This window comes from Dendrobates tinctorius, unplaced genomic scaffold (assembly GCF_039654945.1).
Source record: "Dendrobates tinctorius isolate UK_male_01 unplaced genomic scaffold, ASM3965494v1 ptg000075l, whole genome shotgun sequence".
NCBI lineage: Eukaryota > Metazoa > Chordata > Amphibia > Anura > Dendrobatidae > Dendrobates > Dendrobates tinctorius.
Window position 1 is genome coordinate 21,246,332 of NW_027361743.1, and position 21,025 is coordinate 21,267,356.

General features: G+C 44.9%; 1 protein-coding gene across 4 annotated transcripts in view; it reads right to left on the bottom strand.

Moving 5' to 3' along the window:
• Nucleotides 1-13,893: 13,893 nt before the first annotated feature.
• The window catches only part of CUNH11orf65 (chromosome unknown C11orf65 homolog), a 54,592-nt gene continuing 47,460 nt past the window's right edge, over nucleotides 13,894-21,025 (bottom strand). For all 4 annotated transcript variants that reach the window (XM_073583090.1, XM_073583089.1, XM_073583088.1 and 1 more), the window contains 2 exons: nucleotides 20,755-20,810; nucleotides 13,894-14,249 (listed from right to left, as the gene is read on the bottom strand). In XM_073583090.1, the coding sequence (XP_073439191.1) occupies nucleotides 14,149-14,249; nucleotides 20,755-20,810 (157 nt within the window). In that variant the 3' untranslated portion in view covers nucleotides 13,894-14,148. The remainder of the gene's footprint in view (nucleotides 14,250-20,754; nucleotides 20,811-21,025) is intronic.

Sequence of the window (21,025 nt, forward strand, 5' to 3'; positions counted from 1 at the left end):
AGTAGACCACTCCACTTCAGGAAGGCGAGATGCAAGATTCTCCTTATAGCGTGGGTCTAGCAGAGTGAACAAATGGTTCTCTTGATGGCCTAAATGAATGTAACGTGAGGGTCACGTGAAAGGCAGCGATACATAAAGTCTGCCATATGTGCCAAGGTCCCTAAAGCCAACACTTCCCTGTCTCCACCATGATGACTATTCTCCATATCCTCCTCCATCTCTTCCTCCTCATTTCCCTCCTCAACCTATCCACGTAGCAGAGACGGACAACGCTTGTGTGGGTACTAGTCTCCGTTGAGCCATCTCCAGTTCCTCCTCCTCTTCCTTAGCCTCCACCTCCTCATTGTTACCCAATCCGTGCTGAGCAGATGAGCTGAGGCTAGGTAGTATCTCCCTGTCTCACGTCTTCTTCCATCTCCACCTGGTCCGTATGCAAAGTTTCATGTTTAAATGTCAGCAGTGACTAAGTAGGCAAAAAAGAGGGTTCGTGAGATCAGTCAATTAATGGTAGCATTTAAAGGTGCAATATGGTACAATCTTGAAGATGTAGCTGGCAACTTGGGGATCTTGAGGTCTTCATATTTGTTTATAGTTTCATCGCTAGTTCTGTATATGGTTCGAATGAAGTATTGTTGTAACATTCAAAAGGTTAAATTGAAAATGGATAAGAGCAACATTGTATTGTCAAGGCATATGCATATCATGTATGGTTTCTGATGTATATTTGATTGCATATTAATATGTAAAATCATCTAATAAGGTTTAAAAAAAAAAGAGGGATCGTTGCACCGATGATGGCACCATTGTCACTCACCATCTTTGTGGAGTCATCAAAGTCTTGCAGAACTGCACAAATGTCAGACATCCATGTCCACTCGAGTCGTTATGTGTGGAAGCTGACTAGAATACAAATAGGCATGTTGGAGCTGATATTGCACAACTGACCTCTGCTACTAACAAAGCCTTGCTAGCATGGGCAATGTGGAGTTCCAGCGCTTGATCACGACACACACCAGTCGGTGAGCTGGCACTTGCATGTGCTGCTGAAGTGGGTCGCCCTCCCAGGGCCGTGGGGGGGTACTCGGTACCGGGCCGGTGTCAGCGGGATGTGTCACAGCGGCGGTGACCCGGACTGTGGCCCTGGGCGCCCAAGTAATAGGAAGATGTGAATGGTGGAATGTAGTTAGATGAATAGTTCATGACACCACCTATGGTGTTCAGCAAGGGAGGTGTTAAGCCGACGCTGCAGACAGATCCTCCGGGACAGATGGTGTGGTGCAGCAATGATGGTATAGCCCTCCACAGGCAGGGCTGTTGTCCCAGGGCAGTGTAGATATGGAGACACTTAGACGGTGTAGTGTCTGGCGCAGGAGATGCAGCAGTGCTAGGTGGATGGACGCAGGAAGGAATGGAGGACATCAGGGCATGCAGTTCCAAAGCTTTACTCACAGTCTGTAGTGCCCGCTTATGTGCCGTGTCCTCCGGGTCAGGGACTCAGTCAACCTCCAGGCAAGATGGAAAGCTCCCTTCCACACTACGCCAACTTATGTGCCTTTTCTGAACGTCTCCTCTATAGCGCCTTTAAGTGTGAAGATCTCCTAGTACTGTGTTACACTGGAGTTCCTCCTGACAGATGTTCTATTTGCATGGCAGACAGCTGTAGCCTGCTTCAGGGACTCTCTACTCCTAAGTCCCGGCTCTCTATCCATGTTGCTGTTGTGCCCTCAAGTCTTAGATAGGAGTAGTGCATTTACAGCCCACTACTCCACCAGTGTCTGCTGCAGAACCATTAGTGTTCATACAACCTCGGGGACCGGGGACCGGCCTTGCGCTTAGAACTTCTAGGCAGGGTTCTTCCTCTAACCCACGTCCTCTATGTTCCCTTTTACTCCTACGTTCCGTACTTGTCTTTTCCCTTCTATGGAAGCTCGGGCTTTGGTTCAATGTCCTTCTCCTTCTTTCCTTTCCCGTGCCAGCTGGCTCAGGTCACTGAGGCAGCTGCAGCACTCCTTCCTCCATCCCTCTTCCAGGGATTCCCACTCCTCCCGAGTGGCTTCCTCTCCCAGACTCTCCATCTGACAGAACTGAACCTGAACCTCAATCCTGGAACCGTCCCACTCTTTTATATGTATACTCAACTCCACCCACCTCCCAGCATGTCTAGCGTTCCAAGCAGGGAACCACCAAAAGTCCTCTGCTTCTTTCTAAGCAAGGAGCCGCAATGTGGTTATGCTGAACTACTCTATTGTATGGGGTGCGAGTGCTGGAGCGTGGTCAGGAGCCTCCAACTTACCTGGATGGTGGGGCACCACACCTTAGGAGAAGGTGCAGTACCTCTGTGGCGACTGAGCCTCAGGGGTGCCACAGAAGCATTGCCAGATCGACGACAGCTGTAGCTGACTTAGGCTGGTTTCACATTTGCGCTTTTGTGCGCAGCGCATCGTGCGCACCCGTGCGCATGCGCACTGCGCACCTATGTTTAACATGACGTGCGCTTGGTCTTGCGCACACTTGCGTTTTCGTGCGCATGCGTTTTTTTGTCTTTTGCGCCAGGCGCGCCAGACGCAACATGTTGCATTTTTTGGTGCGCCCTGTCTCGGCAAAAAAACGCATGCGCACGCTTGCGCACGGAATGCGCAAAAACAACACATTGAAGTCTATGGGAACGCATGCGTGCGCATGGTCTTGCGCACGGTAGCGTTTTTTTGCGCATGCATTTTTGAGTGAAACAAGTCTAGAATGTTCTCTAGACAATGGAAAAAATGTCACACCTAAAAACGCATGTGCATAAAAAAACGCAAACGCATGCAAAAACGCATGTAAAACGCAAGCAACGCTGCGTTTTTTTGACGCATCAGCGTGCGCATGACGTTAAAAAAATGCGCGTTTGTTTTGCGTTTTTCTTTGCGTTTTTTATGCGCACAATGCGCTGCGCAGAAAAACGCTAATGTGAAACTAGCCTTATGGAAATGTGCGCTGATGCGGCTTACCTTGACCAGAAGCTCTGGAAAATTTGGGTAGGTTTTCAGAAACCGCTGAATTTCCAAGTTAAGCACATGGGTCAAGTATGGTACGTGTGAGCTTTCCAAGCTACACAGCTGCCATCAGGTTATGGTCATTATCACACACAATCATGCCTGGTTGTAGGTTCAGTGGTGAGAGCTACAGATCTGTCTGGTCTGTTATTCCTTTCAATAACTATGCTGTGGTGTGTGGTTTGTCTCTTAAACAAATTAGCTTCAGTAGAGCCAGTTGCTGCTTCGCTGAGCTCCCGATCTGACCAATTTCCGTCCCCCTGCACACCTCTAATGCTGCATAGACAATTAATGTCCTGCTGGTAGAATCGGAAAGCGCATAGTTCAGGCTAGTGGTGCGATAATGCCGCTTGTCCGAACTGTCATCCGCAGGAAGTCAAGAGGCAGGAGAGCAGTGTGCTCTTGCAGAATATCATGAGAAAAAAAGCTTTTAAAGGAGTTGCTGCTCATATAATATGAATGACCTTTTCTGAGAAGAGGTCATCAGTTAACAGATCGATGGAAGTCCAACACCCAGCATCCTCAACTATCAGCTGTTATTAACCATGGAGAGTGTATACTCTTCAGACTTTAGCTTAGTAGCGTAGGAGGAAGGGTTTGGACAGTCAATACGCTAAGCAGGAATGGGGGTACATGGGGAGGTGAGCAGATTGATATATAGTTTTCTGAGAGTATAATTTGAGTTCTATCCATTTAATCCTCTGCTCTTTCTGGGATTTTTGGTCCAATGGATGGTGCTATCAGTGACTGACAGCTGTCATTGTATAGAACTGCATATAGATACTGCTATCAATCACTAATAGGACCGCCCACTGGACCAAAAATACCAGAATGAGCAAAGGATTAAATAACAAAAACACAAGTTATACTTTATCTTTTCTTACAAAACTAAACATCAATCTACTCCATTCCTCCACCTGTTGATTGGACGGCATTCTCAAGGTGCTGATGTGAATGAAAACGACTCCATTTATCACTTTTTCTGCTAGTGATGAAATGGTCTGATATATTTTAATGCAGGCAGTGGTCCTTCCATCAGCTTGTCCCTTCATATGACCATTAATCTGGTCCTTGATTCATTCATTTCTTTTGGTGATCACCAGAACAGGGCTCCTCCAACCAGCTCCCATTCCTTCCCCTAATGAACTTTGTAGCCTTCTCTATAGCAAGAGCATCTGCCTTTTTTTCCTTCTGTTAAGCTGGTTCCTTTCACAGTTGATCTCGATCTGACATCTCTAACACACACTTTTTATATACATTCATGTGAAAATTGAGCAGGTTCTTTTTAAGAATCCCACTTACTTTTTCAGCCGTTTGTTAACCGTCCAAAGTTTTTGAGATCTTCGGCTGCCATTGTTCTGCTCATTCTGTGCAGCAAGATATTTTAAGTGCTGTTCCAGCTATGGCCATTAGGTGTCATAGTTGCCTTTCTCTTTCTTATTCATGTGTTTGGAATTTTCTGTTTCCCCAAATGGTTACCTGCCCTTCCTGCCCAGGTAACCATTCCTGCCGAACTCCTGAGTAGCCCACATGTGCTCAGCTGCATGCAAAACCACTGCTTATAACAAGTGGATTCTGTTTTTACCTGAATCATCCACATTCTGTACAACAATATCTGAATCATCCACATTGTGTACAACAATCTCTGAATCATCCATAACTGTGTTCAACAATCTCTGCTATCATCTACAACTTTGTGTGTCTACTACTGTGTTCTACTATACCATCTGTTATAATCTCCCATTGGTGTCCACATCATCCCAGTAAATATAAACTTAAGCACCCACACAGTCTTGTTTCTGGGAGTGGATGAAAGGTTAAGCCGTATGCTGGAATCCATACAGCGTCATACGTGGAAGAAGGCAGAACAACCATCACTTTCTAAATTTAATTCATTTCTTTCATATGAAAACTTTTCACCTTCTGATCCGTAATCTATGTTCTGCTGTGAATAAAATCTGTCGAGATTTCCAATCATTGCATTCTTGTTTTTTTTTTTTACATTTTACACAGTGTCCCAAGTTCGGAGGAATTTCGGTAGTCTTTCAAAGTTTTCTATTTACAAGTATACAACTGATTCATAAATAAAAAAATAATCAAAGGTTACTCTTCAGTTGGAGTTTGTTCTGTACAGAGGTGAGCCAATCTTTTTGCAGAGTTTCTGAGGCCGTGTTCCTACTGTATTTTTTCTGCTCCGCTTTTCCTGCAAAAAATCCGCTGTATTTAACAGTCTAAGCAAAGTGGATGTGATTTAATGAAAACTCATACCCACTGATCAATTAAAGAAACTAGGACCTGTGTGTTTTTTCTCTGCAGCTTGATAAGTGAAGGCAAAAGCAAATCTGTGCTTTTAAGTGCAGAATCAAAGATTTCCTGGACTATTAAAAAAGATGAATTAAAAACTCTGCTTTCAAAATCTGCACTAAAAACGCATCAAATAAAAGGCAAAATAGAGTAACCACCCAACAAAAAAATTCAACAATCAGAGGACATTGTTGTTGTGTATATTGGTGTGGTCACATGACGAAAACATGCGGTTAAAAAGCAGCAGAAACAAGACAACATATCTGCTATGTGTGAACACGGCCTTCGGGTGCATACATGGAATTCCCCAATGTTCTCCGGATTACATGGTTTGTCGACATAAATATAAACGGTGATCACTCGTCTTCTTTCCACCTCTGTTTTTGAAAATACGACGGTCTCTAATGACAGACAAGGAAAACTGATATTTTTATTACTTACCATAAAACTATGTTCTAATTGCGTTCAATGGGACACACAGCACTTACCCAATTTTTTTTTCTGTTACGTGTGGTTTTCACTCTCCTTAGGGGAGTATAGTTCCCAATAGATCGCTCACATTTTGTTGATTTTTGGTTTCGGCAATCATTTCGATTTTTTTCCCTTCTCCTTGCTATTAGCTCAGTGCCTGACAAAGGGGTACAGCAAGTGGGACCAGCAAACACTCTACTGCTTCATGCTCACCTCCAAGTGGCAACAGCTACAACCCATGGTTTCTTTGACCTTCAATGAACATGACAAGAAAAGGATTTTACTGTAATAAAGAAAACCTATTTTTCTTGTACAACCTCAATATTTTCCTACGGGGAGATCGGGTTATAACTCAGATGCATGAGGCAAGGTGGAAACATTAAGGATCGTTATCAATGTGGACTCATAACCCTAATCCCACTGATGTAAATTATCATGGAATTAATTTGTTTTGGATCCAACGTTGGGAAGAGAGAAAGTATGAACTCTAACCATACAGTGCGTCCGTCTTACCCATAACTGCACGACCCTGTGGTCTTATACATAGAACGTACCCACTTCTATTAATAATGTTTCTGCTGCAATATAACACATGAAGTAAAATATAACACATCATCACATCCACTCGTTGACAATGTAGACGACATTTCATAGATCTCTTCCTTATGCCACAAGTGTGAATTGGTTATAGGACAGGTGGAAGTTTCCTGAGCTTCTCTCCTGTCACATATTCAGGTTGGTCCCAGCTGCAAGTATGAAAACTTGGTGACAATTGCATCTTTCAAGCCGAAGTTCCGCTTGGCCGGGGGTCTGAGTCTTCCGAAAATAATTGACTGTGTGGGTTCAGACGGGAAGGAGCGACGACAGCTTGTCAAGGTTCTGACTGCGCAGCTGCTTCTATGCTTGAGCGCCGAGCTCCCAGCGTTTTATTAGCAGACTGAAGTCCTGTCTGACTTACAGAACATTCATTTGTACGAAATTAACAAAAATTGAACACGGTTTAGGAGCTGTCATGATAATCTCTTGTTAGTTTTGCATTGGGATTGGACATGTGCTTGCACAATGGAATCAGAAATGCTCTCGGCACTTTTCAATGGTCTCTATTACTGGGTTCTTTTCAGGTAGCAATTTTTGTATATGGCAGAATAAAATATGTTTTGACAAGCTATCATCTGTGTTAGACGCTATCATCTCTACATATAGATAACCCTGGTTTGGCTGCAAGGCTGCAAAAAAAAAAGTTCTCTTCTCATATAGTGCTTGTGGTGCCACGTAGCACTTATCCAACCTTTATGGCAAGACTATGGATGTTTCTAACGCCTCTTTAGTGCATATGATTCTTAAAATGGCTTCAATTTATGTTCCTCAAATTGATTGCTATTCTTCTTGTTAAACATGCAGACTATCACGGTGCAGAGCAAATCAGCAGTGGAGAACAGAATGGAGGTACATCCTCTTCAGCGATAATCCCACTTTTCTCTTGAACGCTCTCATAGCTGGTGACTGGCCTGGCAACTTGGTTGAGAACGCCTTAAAGAGGCCTTCACAAGCAAATGTGTATTGTCACAGGCCACATATTGCTTGTACTACTGTCAGTAGCCTGTGTGGTCTAGACACTCTAGCATGGCCTGCAATGACTATGGACTTGTCTCCCATCGAGCACATCTGGGACTTCACTAACCGGCATTCGCAAAAAGAGTTGCCAGCAGTAGATCTTGATGATTTTAGCATCCAAGTGCATTCAATGTGTTAGAATATTCTTGCCATGGCGGTAACTGGCATGCCCCCTCAGTGCCGCCCTACTCACCATGTTCACGGTGCGGCTTTTCTACGTGTCAGGTTGGCTCCGAGTTTTGCCTTTTGCAGCACTCCTCAGCACTGCTGTAACAGCATGTAACATAGTTAGCAAGGCCGAAAAAAGACATTTGTCCATCCAGTTCAGCCTATATTCCGTCAGAATAAATCCCCAGATCTACGTCCTTCTAAAGAACCTAATCACTGTAAGATACAATATTGTTACGCTCCAGGAAGACATCCAGGCCTCTCTTGAACCCCTCGACTGAGTTCGCCATCATCACCACTTCAGACAGGGAATTCCACATTCTTATTGCCCTAACAGTAAAATGTTGGTTCCATTTGGTCTTAAGCAGGGTGTGGCCGGTCTCTGCAGGAATTTAACCCTGTTCTGTCTCGAAGAGATTTGGTTTCTCGGGCCTGTCTTGTGCCAGCAGGCCCTATATTAAGCAGCTCCTCCCACCACTCCTTGCCCCAACATTGGTTCCTAGTCAGTTTGCCTGCTAGCATCCTGTTTGTGCATGTGTTTTTGTTTCTCTCATTATTGACCCAGCATGTATACCCGTCCTGTGTGACCTCTCTGCTCCTGATCACGGCTACTCATTCCGATCCTATGCTGCCTGCCCCGACCCCGGACTGCCTGACTACATCTTTGTCTTCGACCTCCTATACCTCGTACCCATGCCTCTGACCCTTCGATCAGCTGTTGCAGTCCCGGGAAATGCCCTGGAATGGTACCTAGTGTCTAGCGGGTGCCCAGTCTATACTCACCACTATAGGCTCTAGTGAAGACACTGTAGATACCTAGTCACGTCCCTCAAGGGTAAGCCCAGCCCATATTGCAGTGGGTGTACACCCACCAGCATTACAATTCCTCAGTCAACCATTAATAACTTAATTGGGAGCAGCAAAGGCGTGTGAATCGAGATGTTTTGAGGACTAGAGGGATCTGGCTACCATACATTATGCCACCCCCAAAGCTATTTTTGAGTATTCTGTAGACCTGACACTAACGCTCAGAAAGGTTATCATGGTGCAGAGCAAGATGGCAATGGAGGCTGGGATGGAGATCTTTCCTCTTTAGCGAAGAGTCACACTTTTGTCTTGGATGCAATGATAGCTGGAGATTGGTCTGGAGACCACATGAGCAGAACATGAGCAGAACTGTTCCTACTCATGAGATTATGGTGTGGGTTGCTAGTGCAACTGTGAGCAGCCTGCATGCCTAAACATGCTGCCATGACTTGCAGCAACTCGGACTTCTCTCACATAGATCACATCTGGGACGCTATTGGTCAGCAATGGCAAAGGGAGCTGCCAGCAGCGGATCTTAATGATTTGCCCAAGTACATTGAGTGCAGAAGAACATTCCTCAGACAACCATTAATAACCACACTGTGAGCAGCCAAAGCGTGGTAAGTGTGTATATTTCTGCACGTTACACTCATACTTGATACTGAATAAATTGAGATATTTATTTTGCTTCCATTTTTTCATCATGTGCATGTCTATCCATCTTGTCATGCCATAATTACACAAATTTTCCTTCTCGGTGTTGGAATTTCAATGTTGAGGAATGTAAATAAGTAACAGTCCAGCTTTCTCTCATTCTTCCGATTCATATTTTTGACCATAAGGGGTCAGCATTATACTTCATACTACTAGACGATAAGAACATTCATCCTATTTGAGACACTTTGCTGAATCAAAAATATGTCTTGAGGCAATTGACTCCTCATTTAAAGGGCATTACTCCCTTCGGAAGGACGAGAGGGAGAACACTGCACTCAATCTCTAAAGCCTCGATTCATCCCAATTGTCACTCCAGTTTTCTGAAGTAATTTGCTCTTTTTAAGTGGCTTTAGTATTTGCACCTTATTCTCTGTAAGTTAACTGTGGTACACCTTAACGGTGGTGGGATGGCTTTTACGCTTTTCTTTTTTTTTTACCAAAAACGGTGTTTACTAAGTACCCTACGTTATTTATAGGCACTATTGCTTTTACTTATTTACTTACAGCAGAGTATATGTTCATTTTGTTTCTGTCTTGGGTTTTATTCTCTGTAAGTTTTGCGGCAATTTTAAGTTATCTTTAAGTCTTTTTTTTTTTTCCTTCGACAACTTTGCTTAATCAGATATTTTTGGACAGATTCATGAAATGAAACTTTTGAACAATGTGAATATCAACAACGAGAATCACTGGGCGTCTATAGTCTCCAAAAAATTAAACTTTAGTGAAAAACATCAATTTAAAACCATATGATAATCTAGCAGAGCAACACAACGGTGGACCACATGAGCGCTAGCATTGCTAGTCACATATCATTGAAAAAAAAAACAGTCTAGAAATTATTTCAATTGTTACATAAAAGACATCAAACACAACAGGTTAGTTGGCCTCATATATGTACTACATAATCCAGGTTGATAGCCTGTTCATCAATTGTCTAAGAAGTCTTGTGTATTAGAAAAAGACCAAAAATAAACAGGTTACAAGATGTTGAAAACTCGTATGAGATGTGGTCCTGGAGCCCCAACGTACGTTTCACCCTTGCTTCACCAGGGGGCCTATTACGAACGTGGAGGCACCAGGACCGCATCTCACGTGAATTTTCAGCATCAACTAACCGATTTATGTTTGGTCATTTTCTACTACACAAGTGTTCTCATACAACTGATATACAGGCTAACAACTTGCATTATGAAGTACATAAATGAGGCCAACTAGCCTTTGTGTTTGAAGTCTTAGGCAACAATTGAAATAATTTCTAGACGACTATTTTCTTCAACTCTAATGATATGTGACTAACAATGCTTGCGCTTTTATGGTCCACCATTGCGTTACTCTGCTAGAATGTCATATGATTTTAAATTGATGTTTTTCAATAGTTTATTTTTTTAGAGACTATAGCCACCCAGTGCTTCTCTTTGTTTTTGGTATTTATATCTCAGTTGGGTGTCTCTGGAGATTTTTTATTTATGTTGGTGGATTTTTGTTAAAAAAGGTGTCAGTTTTTGGCACAGCTCACTCCAGTCCCTGCCTGGAGTGTGGTTTCTGGCGGAGTTTTCAATTAGGCGCATTTTAATACAAACATCCAACTTTTTAAGGGATTTGCGACCTCTTGCACTAAAAAGTCACAAAAACGCTTAAAGAAAAAATGATAGACCATTATTTTTGATTTTGCACCAAATTCATGAACCGAGTGTGCCATTTTGGAAGAATTTGGTACAACAATCGTCAGCGAATACCACAAGACATAAAAAAGAAAACGTGACTTTAATAAAACGCAACGTCTGAACTTAAAAGCCATTTAAAATATTTTTTTTTACTTTTTAAACAGAGATGACTACTGCACCATTGATACTGTATCCTGAAGTAGGTTTTCTTATTTGTACAAGACTTGAGAGAGCTGAGAACGTATGAAGCGGTCATATTTACAAGGGTGGATTACGACGGACCGGATCCTTCCTGTCCTTGGCTGATATTTCCATATTGCTCAACACAAACATCAAAATTATTCCACGACTGACAGGCGCATATAAGAGCCTCGAGAACTGTGGGAAAGCGGTAATCATTTGTCAGCATAAAACTCAAGTGGCGAAGAATTCAATTTGACTGCGGACCTACGAAGCTATAAACGTGACTATGGAGCGCGATTTACACCATAGGGAGATACGGTATCTGTCGAATATTCTCCAGAAATAAGTACATCTAGGGTGATGTTTAATTGAAGCTCATCCTTCTCATACTGAGGGAGCGTGATGAATGTTTAACACCTGGCACAATGGGAGGGTCTCTCCGCACCAGCGATCATCCTAATTAATCCTATTTATGGTATTTCCACTAATTAACATTGCAGTTGCAACACCAAAGAGAAGTTGGAGAATTATGGAAATCACAGGATCGATACAAATTTTACCGATATGCAAATTAAAAAAGAAAAAATGTAAACAAAATTTTCAAAATATCTTGATTTATTCAGAATCGAGTATTAGCGCCAAAAGCAAAAATATTTGCACTTGCACACCTTCGCATTTTATCAATAAGGTTATTAATGGCTGTCTGCGGAATGTTTTGCCAATCTGAATGTTCTTAGGAAAGTCATCAATATCCGCTGCTGGCAGCTCTTTCTGCGTTTGCCAACCAATGATGTCCCAGATGTACTCGGTGGGAGACAAGTCCGGAGAAGCTGCAGGCCCCACCATAATCCTGGGAGTAGGACCGGCATTACCTAAGTGGTCTCTGGAACAATCTCTGGCTATCATTGTATCCAAGACAAAAGTGTGACTCATCGCTGAAGAGGATAGGCCTCCATTCCAGCGTCCACTGCCGTCTTGTCAAGTGAACACCTGTTGCTGGACCAGTAGTCCAATTTCATGCAATTCACAAGCCGAACCCCTCTAGTCTTCATTCCAGGTATGCCAACAGCTCGGTTAGATGGATTGGGTCATGGAGCCAGTGTATGGCTATTTCTGCACAGTGACCCAGGAGCCCTTTTTCAACATAATGCCAGGACGCATATAGCTCGTGCTACTGTAAGCAGTCTGCATGCCCTAAATGTGCTACCATGGCCTGCAGTGTCTACAGACTTGTCTCCCATTGAGAATATTTGACATGCCATTATTCGGTAATTGCAAAGATAGCTGTCAGCTGCGGATCTTGATGATTTTCGTACCCAACTGCATTCTGGGTGGAAGAACATTCCTCAGACAACCATTAATAGTTTCCCAGATAACAATCAAGGCAGTAAGTGCACTCATACTTGATAATGAATAAATTAAGATTTTTTGAAATTTTTGCTTCCATTTTTTAATCATTTGCATATCAGTAGCATGTCTATCCACACTGAGATTTTCATAATTCCATGACATTTGCTTCTTGATGTTGCAATATAATTATTGAAGAGTGTATTTAACAAATTGTTAAGTTTATTTTTTGCATAAATCCATGGGTAAATTTGCAATGTAATATGTAATATTTACATGCAGCTGAACAGTAGGCCCCTAGAGTCATGTTACAGCTGGGCCCTTGACATCCCAGTCCGACACGGTTGCAGTGGTATCACAGCACCGGCTCCATTTGAGGGAGCAGTTGGGGTCCCAGTAGTGTCACCAGTATTGTCTTCAGGGCTGACATCCACTTAGGTCAGGGCTGAGGTTTCCCATATGGCCGCTCTCTTTTTCTGTGCTCATCATTGGGTCTTACAGGTGGCTCGACGGTTTTCCAGAAAAATTATCTCCCAAGGACTTTAAAGCAGGGCTGTGGAGTCGAGTCCATTTTGGTGGAGTCGGTAAGAAATGGAGTGACTCTGACTCCTAAAATATATAATAAATTGGGTACAGTAGTACAATGCAGGATGTGCTGTAAATCATAGAATCATAGAATCGTAGAGTTGGAAGGGACCTCCTGGGCCATCTGGTCCAACCCCCTGCTCAAAGCAGGATTCGCTAAATCATCCCAGACAGATGTCTGTTCAGCCTCTGTTTGAAGACTTCCATTGAAGGAGAAGTCACCACCTCTCGTGGCAGCTTGTTCCACTCATTGATCACTCTGTCAAAAAGTTTTTTCTAATATCTAATCTCTGTCTCCTCCCATTCAGTTTCATCCCATTGCTTCTAGTCTTTCCTTGTGCAAATGAGAATAAAGATGATCCTTCTACAATGTGACAGCCCTTTAGACAGTTTTCATAATTTGGGAAAGTTATGAAATGTCCTATAAATGACTGTTCTGTTCCTGATGGAAGGATCTGGGCTTTAAGCAGGGATGAATCTGTGCTACACTTTATACACATGCTCAGTGGTGAGGCGGCGCTGTGGAATCGGAGTCAGGGAAATTGAGGAGTTGGTTTGGCTTACGGACTCCACAGCCCTGCTTTTAAGGCCATCTTGTACACACCAATCTGACTTAGGTTTGGAGTTTGCCTCCATTCAGTGTCTTCTGTTACATTTATCTGTGCTACCTCTTGAGATTTCTACAAACCCCCTGACCTGCCAGATAACTCATCGCTTGCAGTAACCATCACGAACTGATACCTAGACACCATTCATATTTAGAGACTATACTGCATTCATCTTTGTTGTCATCTGTCATTGTTTGGAGTGAGAATTACAAACTGATATTTAGATACTATTCATCGATCCTTCTCTTTGCAAATACCTATGAGTTCTACAAACCTTCAGACCTGCTGGTTAACCCAAGTACACAGGGTTTGAAGGTTTGTTTATAGTCTGCTACCTTAGAGGCACGTGGATGTACATAGGAGCTGTAAACACGTAACGTATACATCATGTACCGATTTAAAGTGGACATACCCTTTAATGTTAATTTTATAATGCGGTATTGTGAACGTCGCAGGTCAAAAGTCCGTTCTTCACATATAAGAAGGAATCGTTTCGTTGGATGGATTTCAGAACTGTAGATCTTGCTTATAATAAATAGAACTATTGTAAATGAGGCATGGTCTAACTATCTGAAATTCCGACAACCAGGGAGAAGGGGTTTCCACATCTGTTCATGTCACATCCAGGATCCCAGGTCTCTGATATTATTCTGCTTCTTCTATACTGGTGGTCAGTGAAAACAAGGCTGGTGAGGACAGCTGCGAGAGCTCATAGACGTCGTATGGAGAGCGGACAAGTGTTGTTCCTGCAAATTAATAGACATTACACTAGTGAAATGTTCCGGAGAAGCACAGACTTATATGTGTGCAAATGACATTTACCTTCTTAGCAGAATGTCATCTTGCTATGTTATCTTGCTCTTCTTATGTAGCAAGATTGGCAATAAGTAGTGGCCAACGTGGGGAAATTGCTAGTGGACCTTCTATGTAATTGTTTCACTGTCATTTTCTCGTTGCTGTGCTCTGGAGTTTAGGGGCTTAGTAAAATACATGATTTCCTGAGACATGAAATAACGCTAACCAGTCTAGACATACACGTTTATGACATGTATAAATTCAACGTGCCACAAATGTCTTGGATGGTTATACCGCTTTCATTTTACTGCAGTCCTTGGGCGTGGTTCAGCCTGAAAATGTCACCGTTTGATCAGCCCTGATCTACACAAAGCAGCTGGGAAGAGATTAATCAGAAACAGTAGGATACACAAGACACCAAAGTAGCTGTCATCAGGGCTGTGAAGTTAGATTGGAGTCGGTGTCCATTTTGCTGGAGTCGGAGTTGGTGTAAAACAGACCGACTCCTAAAATATATAATAAATTGGGTACAGTAGTACAACGCAGGATGTGCTGTAAATTTTTTCAGAATTTGGAAAAGTTATGAAATATCCTATAAATGTCTGTTCTGTTCCTGGTCTAAGGATCTGGGTTTTCAGCTGAGATGAATCTGTGCTGCACTTTATGTACATGCTCTATAGTGACCAGAGCTGTGGAAATTGAAGAGTTTGAGGTCTAGTGTCACGCCCGCACCTTGGCTGAATGGCGCGAGCCGGGGGGTTGTGGCCCCACTGTGCCACAAACCAGACTACTCTGGAAGGGGCGTAACTACGGCAGCTACCTCGGTCTTCACTGGAGCTTCTGATGGTGAGGTCAGGCTTGTGCGGCAGGTAGCTGCCGGGTGCCACTCCAGGGTGGTGTCTGGCTGTGGCTGCTGATCCCACTCTGGAACAGGACACCTGGACAGGTGCGAGTGACAAGCAGGCTGAGACACAGGGCAAGCGGACATGGCTGAGACACAGGGCAAGCAGGCACGGCTTGGAGACACAGGGCAAGCAGGCACGGCTTGGTGACACAGGGCAAGCAGGCACGGCTTGAAGACACAGGGCAAGCAGGCATGGCTTGGAGACACAGGGCAAGCAGGCACGGCTTGGAGACACAGGGCAAGCAGGCACGGCTTGGAGACACAGGGCAAGCAGGCACGGCTTGGAGACACAGGACAAGCAGGCACGGCTTGGAGACACAGGGCAAGCAGGCACGGCTTGGAGACACAGGGCAGACTGGTGTGGTATGAGAAGGGACAGGTAGGGACCTGTTCACACAGCAGGTGTAGGCAGAAGGGAGTGGAGTATGTTGGAACAGGATTTGGACCTGTTCACACAGGAGGTGCAGGTATGGATATAGGCAGGGGTGTGGAGTAGGCGGAGCCGCAGGAGTGCGTAGTAGGCTGGGCTGCAAGGGAGCCGTGCGGGCAGAGCGGCAAGGGAGCCGTGCAGGCAGAGCGGCAAGGAGCCGTGCAGGCAGAGCGGCTAGGGAGCCGTGCAGGCAGAGCGGCTAGGGAGCCGTGCAGGCAGAGCGGCTAGGGAGCAGAGCGGATAGGGAGCAGAGCAGGCAGAGCTGCAAGGGTGCAGAGCAAGCAGAGCTGCAAGGGTGCAGAGCAGGCAGAGCTGCAAGGGTGCAGAGCAGGCAGAGCTGCAAGGGTGCAGAGCCTAAGATAGGGAGGACACAAGGAAAGACACAGCAGAGAAGGAAGCCAAAGACAAGGAGACTGACAGACAGAGGTAAGACTGAGTTCAGACAGAGACACAGGGACAAAGACACAAGGACCAGGATATTCTGCCTCCAGGCAGGCGGACAAGGTACAAAGCAAGACAAGAAGTATTCCTCCAGAGAAGGAGATATACAGAACAGGGCCTGGCTTCCTCAGCAGCAAGTTACTAACTGAGTATAGACATTGCACAGGCAATGTTTCAGTGGGTGTGGCAGAACTAAATAGTCAAGGGCTCTAGGTGATTGGTCAGGGACAGATTAGACAGGTGCACCCTGACTACATAAGAACCAGAGAGTTCTGGCGCCGCCCTCCTATACACACATAGCCAGGAAACATACAAGAGAGCAGAGGCACAGAGCACAGGACTGGCAACAGACAGAATTCACAGCATGACCCGGAGCAGTGAGTAAGTTGATGTGCGGGGGATGGGAGGCCATGCAGTGACGCCAGCAGGGTTGTTACATCTAGCTTACCGACTCCACCGCCCTACTTGTCACCCACTCCATTCCTGGGTTTTTGCTATGCCGAGGCCTATAACATTCTGTCAAGTATTTTATATTTTAACCTCTTAAATGCCACTGTCAATCTATGGCAGTGGCATTTAAAGGGAGAAATTTGGCCCAGGCAACCACACCCTAGAAGATATGATAGCAGGGTGCCAATGAGTTGACATGGCAGCGGTGGGTCAAGTGGGCTTCAGAGAAGATTGTTATTTTACTACATAATGGAATATTGAGGCATTGCAGTATAAAAAAAAATGAATCAAACGACTGCAGCTTAAACTCTATGGGCACTAAAAAATAATGTATAAAAGTAAGAAAAGAGTTGAGAAAAAATAAATAAACTAAAAAAAAGTGAAGAATCAGTATATTTGTTATGCTGTTCACCAATCATGCCCAATGTTCAGTTTATGGACATCCCGCTGAGACTGAAAAATATACCTAATGGGATGTCAATCAGCTGAACAGTGGGCAAGATTGGAGAACAGTCATGACCGCTTTGTGGTGCTCCCTGCACTGGTATTTGGTAAGGACCAGGGCGCAGAACAATGGGAAGAACACTATTAGGCCACGTTCACACGTTCCGTATTTGATCAGTGTTTTGCAACCCAAGTCAAAACCAGGAGTGGGTGATAAACACAGAAGTGGTGACGTGTTTCTATTATACTTTTCCTCTGATTGTTCCACTCCTGGTTTTGGCTTATAAATAGTGATGTAAAATACTGATTGTGTGAATAGGACCTTACTGGTGGGCTCCTAAAGTTCTGTGCAGTTTCTGCATATGTTCAGGTGTACAGCCTTACTCATTTTCTTCGTCAGTGCTTCGCGGTTGTCTAGTTACAGGACTTGGATGTATTGTAACAACCCTGCTGGCATCACTGCATGGCCTCCCCTCCCCTGCACACCAACTTACTTTCTGCTTCAAGCCATGCTGTGAAATCTGTCTGTTGCCAGTCCTGTGCTCTGTGCCTCTGCTCTATGCTTCCAAGCTATGTGTGTATAGGGGGGCGGCGCCAGAACTCTCTGGTTCTTATGCAGTCAGGGTGCACCTGTGTAATATGTCCCTGACCAATCGCCTAGAGCCCTTGACTATTTAGTTTCGCCACACCCGCTGACCTTTGCCTGTGCAATGTCTATACTCAGTTAGTATCTTGCTGCTGAGGAAGCCAGGCCCTGCTCTGTGTATCTCCTTCTCTGTAGGAATACTCTTTGTCTCGCTTTGTACCTTGTCCGCCTGCCAGGAGGCAGAATATCCTGGCCCTTGAGTCTTGTTCCCAGTGCCTTGTCTGTTCTCTGTCCGCCTGCCAGGAGGCAGAATATCCTGGTCCCTGTGTCTCTGTCTGAACTCAGTCTTACCTCTGTCTGTCAGTCTCCTTGTTTGTGGTTCCTTCTCTGCCGTGTCTTTCCTTGTGTCCTCCCTGTCTGTGCATCTCCACCCTCGCAGCTTTATCTGTGCATCTGCACCCTCGCAGCTTTATCTGTGCATCTGCACCCTCGCAGCTTTATCTGTGCATCTGCACCCTCGCAGCTTTATCTGTGCATCTGCACCCTCGCAGCTTTATCTGTGCATCTGCACCCTAGCCGCTCTGCCTGCTCCGCACTCCTGCGGCTCTGCCTGCTCCGCACTCCTGCGGCTCTGCCTGCCTGCACCTCCTGTGTGAACAGGTCCAAACCTGTTCCTTCATATTCCACTCCTTCCTGCCTATATCCATACCTGCACCTCCTGTGTGAACAGGTCCAGATCCTGTTCCAGCATACACCACTCCCTCCTGCCTACACCTGCTGTGTGAACAGGTCCCTACCTGCTCCTTCTCATACCACGCCAATCTGTCCTGTGTCTCCAAGCCGTGCCCGCCTGTCCTGTGTCTCCAAGCCGTGCCCGCCTGTCTTGTGTCTCCAAGCCGTGCCCGCCTGCCCTGTGTCTCAGCCGTGTCTGTCGTGTCTACCTGCCTGCCTGTCTATAGCCTCTGTCAAAGTGACTTGTCCCCGAGTGGGACCAGCAGCCACAGCCAGACACCACCCTGGAGTGGCACCCGACAGCTATCTGCCGCACAAGCCTGACCTCACCATCAGAGGCTCCAGTGAAGACCGAGCTAACTGTCGTAGTCACGCCCCTTCCAGGGTAGTCTGGTTTGTGGTCCAGTGGGGCCACAAACCCCCGGCTCGCGCCATTCAGCCAAGGTGCGAGCGTGACATGTATGTTGTGCGCTCACAAGTCTGGCAGATAAGAAGACTTTCTACAAAGTTATAAACAAGATAAAAATCATGTCTTTTTCCCCAAGAGAGCAAGAGATAATCAAACTCCAGTTACCAATCTCATCCACTGTAGGAAACGACTGCAGACTTAGCGCTATGTATCAAATAGCGGGATAGCAGGCTAGAAAAATGCAGATTTATCAAAGAACAACATCCCAGGGGTCAGAATAAAACCTCTGAATGAAGGAAGAATCTCCAAAACTAAAGTTATTTCAATGGCAGCCGTGGGAAATATACGCGGCCTTCATAGTGGTCTTCAGAGTCAGTGACCACATTTATGGAAATCATCCTCTTATCCACCATCTCCGCTGTTAGCGCCAGGACTGATGGAAATATTCTGTGAGTACATCCACATGTGGAACAAGGAGATGGACCGTGGAGGTATTTATGGTAATGGGGACAGATAGGAAGTCCGAAAATGGCGCCAGTAATGAGATCTGGGAGTCCTTGATCTATGGGGGCAACATGGGCATAATGATTATGTGCGATGGGAGTCATGCTATACAATAAATGTAACGTACAGGACAGTCATCTGTTTAATGTGAACTGATGTGGAATTGTGACAACTATACTTCACACCCACTGGAGCTTTAATTACCTGCGATGCTAAACCCACACACATTAATATGGAGTTTCTCGCCCTTTGTATCTAGAACAACTTCCAATTTTTTGGAAAGACCTTCTACAAGATTTTGGAGGTCTGTGTGCGAATGTTTGTCCATTCATCCAGAAGAACATTTGTGACACTGATATGGAAGGAGAGGTCGGGCTCACAATCTCCATTCTAGTTCATCCCAAAAGTTGAGGTTGACGTCACGTCTGTGTGTGGCCGGTCATGTTCTTCCACACAAAACTCACCCAACCATGTCTTTATTGACATAGTGCGCTGGGAAACAATCATGGGGAACAGAAAAGGGCCTTTTCCAAACTGTTGCCACAAAAGTGGGTGCATACAATTGTCCAAACTGTCTTGTATGCCGAAGCATGAAAATTTCACTTCACTGGAACTATGATTCATTGAAAAACAGCTCGTCTCTACCCTCCTTAACCCTCCTCCACCAAACTTAGAAGTTGGCACATTGCAGTCAGACAGGGAATGTTCTCCTGGCATTCACCAAACCCAGGGGCCAGAAAGAAGTGTGATCCTTTACTCTACAAAACGCTTCCTCTGCCCCAGAGTCCAGTGTCGGCAGCTTTACACCATTCTGACACCTTTCATTGTGCTTGGTGATGTATGGCTGCATGCAGCTGCTTGGCCATGGAAACCCACGTCATGAAGCTCACAGTTATTGTGCTGATGTTAACACAAGAGAAGGTCTGGACTCTGCAGTTATGGAGTCAGCGGAGCGTTGGTGATTTTTCTGCCCTCTGCTCCTCAGCACTCGGTGACCCCGCTCTGTATCCTACATTGGGGTTGAGTTGCTGTGGTTCCTTCTACTTCTCAGTATCACTCATAGGTGATGGGGCAAAATTTAGGAGGAAGACGGACTTGTTACCCCAGTGGCTCCTATTACAAGCCCTTGCTGGTATCAGGGAGCACTTTACCATCAGCCACTCTGTCTCAAGTTAATAAAGGCAGACGGCATGGTGGGGGGATGGAGATTATACACCGGGGGCGATGGGACTGAATGAAAAAACCTGAATTCAGTGATTGAAACGTGTGCCCCAATAAGTTCTCCATAAAGTGTGGATATCTGTGTCAGTCTATTTGCCATCTTGCTGATCTACCTTATGGATTTCACCTTGCTATGTATCAATGTTTCTGGTAGTATCGGTCTAATTTGTACTGAGAAAGCAATCCTTGCTCACAATCTGGGGCTGCACTTTGAGGGTGATCGTCCCCCGCACTACGCTGCCATAACACGTTTTACTGATTATTTTGTCGGGTTATAATGACCACAAATCTTTCGGTATAATGAGAGTTGATAGATTCCAAGGTGAGACGCTTACCTGTGAAGGCGCAGGATGATTTACTGGTTCCTATTGCTTTCCAGCCGCTAATATACCTTCAAAGGAAATAGACACAATTACACAGATGATAAAATCCCTGTTCTCAGCCAGAGATCAGGACTAGAATGCAAGAGGAATGGTGGCACCAAAAGCTGCCCAGTGATTGTCCTCTGCTGTTTAACCCTTCATCATACCTAGACATGACATAAAGGCTTCCTTCAAACACAACGGAGCAGATTTACTACTCCTGTCCTATGTTAGAAAAGACAGT